The sequence below is a fragment of the Notothenia coriiceps genome, unplaced genomic scaffold (genome assembly GCF_000735185.1).
Source record: "Notothenia coriiceps isolate Sejong01 unplaced genomic scaffold, NC01 NC01_scaffold00028876, whole genome shotgun sequence".
NCBI classification, from domain to species: Eukaryota; Metazoa; Chordata; class Actinopteri; order Perciformes; family Nototheniidae; genus Notothenia; species Notothenia coriiceps.
Window position 1 is genome coordinate 533 of NW_011361577.1, and position 8,633 is coordinate 9,165.

General features: G+C 38.4%; 2 protein-coding genes across 2 annotated transcripts; both read left to right on the top strand.

Annotated features, from left to right (window-relative positions):
- Positions 1 to 1,758: 1,758 nt before the first annotated feature.
- LOC104958513 (gap junction alpha-6 protein-like) lies at positions 1,759 to 2,883 on the top strand. Its single transcript, XM_010786256.1, has one exon. It carries the CDS (start codon positions 1,759 to 1,761, stop codon positions 2,881 to 2,883), a length of 1,125 nt encoding a protein of 374 aa, XP_010784558.1.
- A 4,075-nt stretch (positions 2,884 to 6,958) lies between these two features.
- LOC104958514 (unconventional myosin-XVIIIa-like) lies at positions 6,959 to 7,889 on the top strand (the record flags this gene model as incomplete). The annotated part of the gene is made up of 1 exon (XM_010786257.1): positions 6,959 to 7,889. A coding segment is annotated over exon 1 (918 nt), but the record flags the coding sequence as incomplete, so codon positions are not given.
- Between the last annotated feature and the right edge of the window lie 744 nt (positions 7,890 to 8,633).

Here is an 8,633-nt window from a genome sequence, read left to right on the forward strand (position 1 = left end):
TGCTACCTCCGCGACCCGACCACGGATAAGCGGGAGAAGATGGATGGATGGATGGATGGTTTGCGGTATTTCTTTCTACAGCAATCAAAAGTTGTATATATTTTGTTTAAGTTGCTGATATTTCTTAAAACTTGAATCATAAGTGACATGAACATTTGTATATGTTGATTCTTCTCACTTCCATTGAGAAACAATACTTGTATTTGAGCTCTATAATGAAAGCGGACACAGTTGGGTGCTAGAATCAGTATTGTGCACACTCTTTCCAGCAGGTTCTTTGAACTCTACGCTCGTTTGTGAATGGCTGTTCAGTAAAGGTGCCCCCATTGTACATTTCCATCTTTGCCCCACTGTACATTGAAAGCCTTTATTCACATACAGTGCAACAAATGTTTCAGTTCGAGTTAGGGAATATGTGTGGTCAGCCCATTCTCCCCACATCCAGCTCAAAAATACACAACAACGTCCAGCAACGGGCTCCACTCGAAGATATAGTTATGCAGATTGTTTCCTCTGATATTTTTCCAGTTTTGGATAAGGGAAACTCAAATTCTCCACAGGTAAGGTCCTACAGGACAGCAGAACAGAATGAATGTCAAAGAAGTTGATTACATTTGAGCTTGTTCATCTTTTTTGTAGTAGCAGATTATGTAGAATACTTTGAGAAATGATGTGTAGACCAAAGGGAATTTAAAGACACATATTTCTGTTAAAGGAAATGGTGTCTCTTTGAATGTAAACGTGAGAAACTGCTTGTAATTTAAATGCAGTATCTGCTCCTAAACACTACACACAAACGGTTTAGCATTTTGAATAAATTAAGAGAAAGAAGTAACACTGAAGGTCATGCCAGATTGTGACAACACAATATTCTACGATATTCATATACATCCACAGTTGATTTCTAGCTCAATATATGAACCTTTATAATTTTGGAAAGCCATACATGTACAAACACGTCTGGTTTTATGCACCTGCTTACTTGGTAAGACTGTTGAGTCACATTTACTGCAGGGCATTTCCTGCGTCCTTAGAAGTTCAGTTTCATTATGATTCAGTTAGGGCTTGGCATTGTTCAAATTGACTTTATCGAGCCTATTCTAACTCAAATGTCACAGAAATCAAATGTGATCCAATTTGGGGGATTTTAGAAGTTGGGGTTTTGTTTTTACGTTACACTTTACATAACTTTAAGGTTGATTTCATTGACAAATGACTACAGTTAAATCAAGCTGTTTATTTATTACTCATGTGTGTGAATTCATGTAAAGCTATAGTCAGTATAGCAAGAAAAGTGAAGTAAAATGTTATTAATTTCTTTTACCTGAGACTTTTGTGTTCATGTTATTGTGTTGTGTTCATTCTTTTGTAAAGTATTAATTCACAAAGGAGTATACAAACATTGGCTTAAGAATGTGGTTATTTTATTTTGACAATCTATTTATCAGATGACCAGAAAGCATTCTATACAACATAATGACGACTTTTATTTTGATATTTAATTCTTTGACTTTTATCGTAGTAAAATGTTCAATGCAGGATTTTAACACAATTCCTACACTGTGATGTCTCTTCTTTAAAAAAAGATTGAGCACTTTGCCTGGTCTCATATTTTTATGTTATTGAGAAATGAAGTGACCTAAGAAGATTGTGACTAGGTCATCCAGGCCACGATTCAGTTGGCCTGGATGACCTGTGTGAGCTCCTAAATACCGTAAGTAAAAATAATATTGTTGTAACCATCGTGTTTCCACAGAAATGGGAGACTGGTCCATTCTTGGCCGCTTCCTAACGGAGGTTCAAAACCATTCCACTGTCATTGGCAAGATGTGGCTGACGATGCTGCTCATTTTCCGCATCCTTCTGGTGGCTCTGGTGGGGGACGCAGTCTACAGCGACGAGCAGTCCAAGTTCACCTGCAACACCTTGCAGCCCGGGTGCAACAACGTCTGCTATGACACTTTTGCCCCCGTCTCACACCTGCGCTTCTGGGTCTTTCAGATTGTCCTGGTCTCCACACCTTCTATCTTCTACATTGTATACGTGTTGCAGAAAATCACCAAGAATGAAAAGTTAGAGGATGATAAGAAGGTGGAGGTGAAACCAAGGTCATCACCTTCCTATGAGAGGGACAAACAGACAGGAGGAGATATAGAGGCGACAATGGCAGCTGAAAGTCCCTATAACGCAACCTATAACAAGGAGGACTGGAGTTTAAGGGGAGGGGAGTGTGAGGGGAAGAGCCTTCATGGAGAAGATATTCCAGAGGTAGGAAAGGACCCAACAGAGCTCTCAAGCCAAGTGCTACTTATCTACATCATACATGTTTTGCTGCGCTCCATCATGGAGATAATCTTCCTCATTGGACAGTATTACCTGTTTGGATTTGAAGTTCCACACCTTTTCCGCTGCGAGACCTACCCCTGTCCCAACAGGACTGACTGCTTTGTATCCCGAGCAACAGAGAAGACCATCTTCCTCAACTTCATGTTCAGCGTCAGTCTAGGTTGCTTCATCTTGAACATTGTGGAGCTACATTACCTGGGCTGGATTTATATTTTCAGAGTATTGTTCTCGGCATGCTGCACATGCTGTGTTTCCAACAGAAATGCAGGACAGCAGGCAGATTTATACTCAAACAACAACCCCCTGTTGCTGGAGCTCAAACATTGTCTGCGGGGCAGGGTCGTCCTGCAGACCACTTCTTCAGTGTCCCGGGATAAGGGCAGCTGCGGGGCCCCAATCCAAGGGCCGGCCATCTCCTTCGAGACAGACTCCACACTGGAGTGCACTTCCAAGAGGAATCCAGATGAGAAGGAACGCAGCAAGTCTAAATTACACAATATAGCCAAGATAGGAAGAGGGAAAAAGTCATGGCTGTGAATTATTTCAATAAGAAGAAGTCTGAGGAACTTCCAATGGGAGCTATTTCCTTTGCAAACTATTTGTTTTAAACTATGTAAATTATTTCAAAGGACAATTATATTTTGTGTTGTATAAAGTGGTTGTACTCTGGCATTGTACTTAACCAAAATGTTAAGATACATACAGAATTTTAATCTATTCTAAACTTCTACTCCATTATATTTATTTGATAACTTTAACAATTCAGACAAAAATATATTCAACAAATCATGTATTATTATTGGTTAGGATACACATTTTTGACCCCTTGGGGAAATAACCAAGCTATATATTGTATATACTAAAACATATAAGCTCATCCTATGCCAGCTGCAGAATAAAAGTGATGAACACAAAAAATGTAATCATTAATACATATCAATATGAAATGGGCTGAAGTGCACTTAAAATACATTTTGGTAATAATGCTTTTGTACACTGTGGTATCACTACTTTTACAAAAGAGGTTTATATATTTTCTATTTATGACTGCACTTGTATTGGACTAACAATTAAGTAGTTTAAGAATTGATCAATATGAGTTATGAAGTAAGTGATTATTAAAGTCATTCAGTGGATTTCAATAAGAAACAGTAACAAACTCAGTGTATGTGTTTAACATTCTTGGTTTTACTTTAGATGTAAGAGATTATAAGAGACAGTAAAGCTTTTTATGCAAATGTTTCTGTTAAAATAGTCAAATCAATGTTTTTTGCTTGATTAATTCATACATCGACTTACTCCTAATCATTGTAGAAGAAACCACAAAATATTCTTTAAAAATAGATGGATAATGAGTTTTAAAAGCAGCAACTTCATATTCAGGTGGCCCAATGAGCGACAATACACAAGGGCTCTGATCTAGATTCTCATTGTTTATCACTATGCCAGCATAGAGTGTAACCTGCACAGTATGTTTCCTGGGCCATGGAGTGGGCCCAAAAGCTTGATTTTACTTGACTTACCTTGAACCAGATATATCTGAACAAACGTGTGCTGTCTTGCTTGACAATTTTATCCCGTAATATACAATGTTGGGATAAAATGTAATCATATATAAAAAATGAAATGTATAAAAGTGGAAGAGAGAGATTAAGAAAAGACAAACAAAATCTAACGAAATGAAGATGTGTCTGTGTTTTGAGTTCAAAGATGACTCATTCAAATCAACATTTGGGAGTATTTACCACTTTAGGCTATGTACTAAAATGATTTACCTGCACAACCAGTGATCCAGTTCATAAAAAAGACCAGGAGGGGTCACTGCTGTCCGGTTTACCCTGGTGCTACCTTCATGTGCTATTGGAATTATTAGATATTTACCGCAATTCGATGTAATTGACAACCCTAATACGATTGCAGAAGGCGAAATCTGGCACAAATGTTACACATATATGCTAACATGCAAAGTTGGATTGTATGTAAGCAGTATAAATGAAGATGGTGAAAATATTTCGTGAATCGTAATACATGTTAGTTGTTTTCTTATTATGATAACAATTCAATTTTCCTCTCAATATTTGACTTTCATAAACATGACCACTACATTTATTTTTAGAAGACAAACAAAAACACAAATCAGGTTGGTTGTGTCCCATGGTCGTTTTCCTAGCCGACCAAGAATCCTATATAGTTATAACGGAGTTTACGGAAAGCATTTGAATGCATCACCAGTACCTACATTTCTCGCACCTACTGTCAATTTCAAGGAGGAAAATGCTGAAAACTTCAAGCAAGAAAACAACGTGGGCAATGACAGGTATGTATGTCAGTGTCATATGTGCTCATAGCGTTTGCTATATGTTATTTTATTTAAATAACATTGTTGTACTCTCTGCTGAAAGTGTTCCCTAAGGCCACCGGTGCTAGAGAATGAGGGCAAAGCAGCTTAAAGGGAGAACATTAAGCTGTGGGCTAGACATAGCGAAATCCTAGCTTTAGCATGTGAAACGTTAGCCTATTAAGTTTAGTAAAGCTAAACATAAAAACATATTCTTATTTCATATGAAACGTCATCACATTCACATAATTATAAAGTGCTGTAAAGTGATTGAATAGCCAATTTATAGCCTGTTTTATCATGTAATTAAGTGAGGATTAAGTGCGAATTCACTGTTTATGGGGTGACAAATGGCTACCGCAAGGCATTTAGCTTCCATTGTGAGTATTGGGCACACATGTTCAGGTGTTCTGCATCACTCTAGTGGTGATGCTGAACATTTGATAGCAAGACAGATGAGGTCAAAGCTCTTCCTACCAGTGTCTGTATGTAGGGCAGTTCAAATGTAAAGAGGCATAGACATGTGTCAGTGTATTGGACTAAGGAAACATATACTAAATCTTTAGTAAATGTATGTTTTCAAGATAATATAATAATAATAATAATAGGCGCTGTCAGTCCCATTTCACTCAGATGACCTGAGGTTGGAGAAGTATTCAGATCCTTTACTTCAGTAAAACTACAAATACTAGCAACTTATTAACCTCAAATTGTACCTCAAGTACAAAAAGTACTCATTCTGCATAATGGCCCATTTCAGAACTATATAAAGTACGGCAGAATTATAAGCTAAATGTACTCCAAATATCAAAAGTAAAGGTACTCGTTGCAGAATGGATCTTTTCACAGTATTATATTATTATGGGTAGTATTTGACAATGACAATTGATAATAGTACAGTACTGCATTATACCATATCAGCATATCATGTGTTTCTAAATGTACAAAACGAGTTACTGTGAATGTTAAAATAAATGTACTCGGGTAAAAAGTACGATATTTGTCTCTGAAATATAGTGGAGTAGAAGTATAAAGTAGCAATGAATAGCAATACTCAAGTTTATTACAAATATGACAAAAAAGTATGTAAGAAGTACAATACTTGTAAATGTACCATGTTACTTTCCACCCCTGGTGATGCTGAACATTTGACAGCAAGACAGAGTAGGTCAAAGCTCTTCATATCACTGTCTGTATGTAGGGCAGCTCCAATGTAAAGTGGAATAGACATGTGTCAGTGTATAGAACTGAGAGAACATATACCAAATCTTCAGTACAATCTTTATTTCCTGTTCAGACTTCAATGCAATAATAGGTGCTGCCAGTCCCATTTCCCACAGATGACACTCCACTTTTCTCCTGAGTTTAGGAGTGGGTGTTGATACTTTGCATGGATAACAAATGTTTGATTAAAATGATACAACAACTGCAACACAAGTTGTGACATGATAAGCAATATTGTTGTTTTTGTGTTGCAACAATAAGATATAGGAAGAATGTTCAAATGGTGTCAACTGTGAACCTTGGCACCTGATATGGCTTAACTAACAAACATGTGTGATTAGATACATTATTGTCACATAAACATGTCAAATAAGGGATTTTTGTAGGCTTTAATCATATTTCATACATAACATAAATATGACAAACACAGTGCTGAAAGAAGTATACAGATCTTGTCATACCACCATTTAGAAAAAGATAACTGTTACAAATAAAGGTTCTTCATTTGAAATGATACTTAATAAATTATACTTTAAGTACAAATACATTTCTCATTCATTGAACAATATTATATATATTAGTGAATTTAACCAAGGCATCAATAGAGTCTTGTCAAAACCTACGATAAAGTATTTGGTCATATTTTGTATTATCTGAGTGAATTAAAGTTACTAAAGCTATCAAAAAATGGGGTACAATAGTAGCCTCTGTACTTGAGTGAATATCTCCATTTTGTTTTATGTCTTGTATGTGTAACTGTTTGTTCATTTGATAAATGAAATCCTATGAGGACTTGGAAATGTCTACTGCAGCTTTGTTTTGCACATTTGACATATTGTATGTGCAATTACAAATGTGCATGTCAAACAAGATTGGCCAATAATTGGCATTGAAGCACATTAGCCAGTATTACCTTACTACCTTTAGTCTTATTCCTTCCTAATCTCCCCCTCTTCTTCCTACTCCTTACAGGTAACATAGATGCTTTCTCATCATATGCAAAACTGTCCCTTCGTTGCTGTTGACATTTGAAACTGGTAGAACATTTCAGAGCAATTTGAGAATGTTTCACCTTATTAAGAAAGAGAAGGAGAAGGACCTGGGCAAGAAAGAGAAGAAAGAAAAGAAAGAGCGTATGTCCCAGGCCGAGTTGAAGAGCCTGGAAGAGATGAGCATTCGTAGAGGATTCTTCCACCTCAACCGAGGGAGCACTAAGAGGGACTCCAAGGGCAGACTGGAGATCTCTAGTCCTATCCCAATCAAGGTGGCTACCAACACGGAGCTCAGCCTGACAGACCTGGAGGTGGAGCGCCTTCGCAGCGCCCTGGGGCAGGACATGGGGCAAATGAGTCCCTCTGGTGAGGACGTGAAGTTCCATTATCTGGACCCTCAGCGCAGCTCTGTAAAAGAGAGAGCTGCGAAGTTTGGTGAACTTAATTCTTCCGCCCAGAGGCACGTGTCTTTTTCCCAGCAGGAGGCTTCACATTTGTATCGGAAAAACTGGAGAAGAGCTTCTTTCAAGTACCGCTCCAAGCCAAACTTCCGTAAGGTCCACATTCCTGAGATGGTGGAGAAGACCTTCCCCGGTGCTGACCTACAGTTGCCCATGCTTGTTGCTGCACCAATACCAGATCCAAGAGAGCTGGAGATACAGCGGCGCAACACTGGGGATTTTGGATTCTCTTTGCGGAGAACCACCATGCTAGAGAGGCAGCCTGACGGAGGGGTGTGTCGGCGCGTGGTGCACTTTGCCGAACCAGGTGCCGGGACAAAGGACCGGGCTCTAGGTCTGGTTCCAGGAGACAGGCTTGTGGAAATAAATGGGATCAATGTGGAGAACAAGAGCAGGGATGAGATTGTGGAGATGATCCGTCACTCCGGAGAGTCGGTCCGGCTCAAGGTTCAGCCCATTTTGGAGCTGAGTGAGTTGAACCGCAGCTGGCTGAGGACCACTGAAGGCCTTCACAAAGATCTTCCAGAGGTGAGTAGTACTTATATTTAAATATTTTTGTCCACTGAGTAAAAAGATTCCAACTTGCAATTTCACATTTACTGATTCTGTCTCTTTAAAGCCATTGCATCATTTGATATGAGTGCTTACTAGGGGTGTCACGATATACTGGTATTGAGGATAGCATTTTTTACAGACTCTCCACTTAACTACATTTGTATTTTGAGTGTTATTAATTCTCCCAAAAAATAATCGAAAATGCAGTGTTTCCCCCACCATTGTCTTGGAGGGGCGCTGCGCCCCGCCAACGGATCCCCGCCAACGGAGCACCGCCAACGGAGCCCCCCCTGGAATTCAAGGTGTTTAAAAAAAGAAAAGAATTTTTTTTTTTTATAATTTAAAGAAAAGAAAAAAATATATATATATAGCACCAAAGTGCAACTAATCTATATCTACTGTCACTTTTCACTTTGAACATGTGCTTTTTTATTAAATAAACTAAACGCTTTAATTTGAAGTTGTGAGTTTAGTGTTTTCGACCCTAAGAAACAGATGCATTAATCAATAACAATAATCCACAGCTCCTCTCTCTGCTCCAGAGGATTTAAAAAAAAAGATATCCCAATGTATTCAGGCAGGGGGGTTGGGGTTTTGTGGGAGAGAAAATTATTTCAGCAGCCTATCGTTTGTAGCTGTAAACACTACTGTGATGATGTGCATGCTGACACTGCTGCAGCGAGCCATGCAGTCAAATTGATTTCATACTGAAGACGA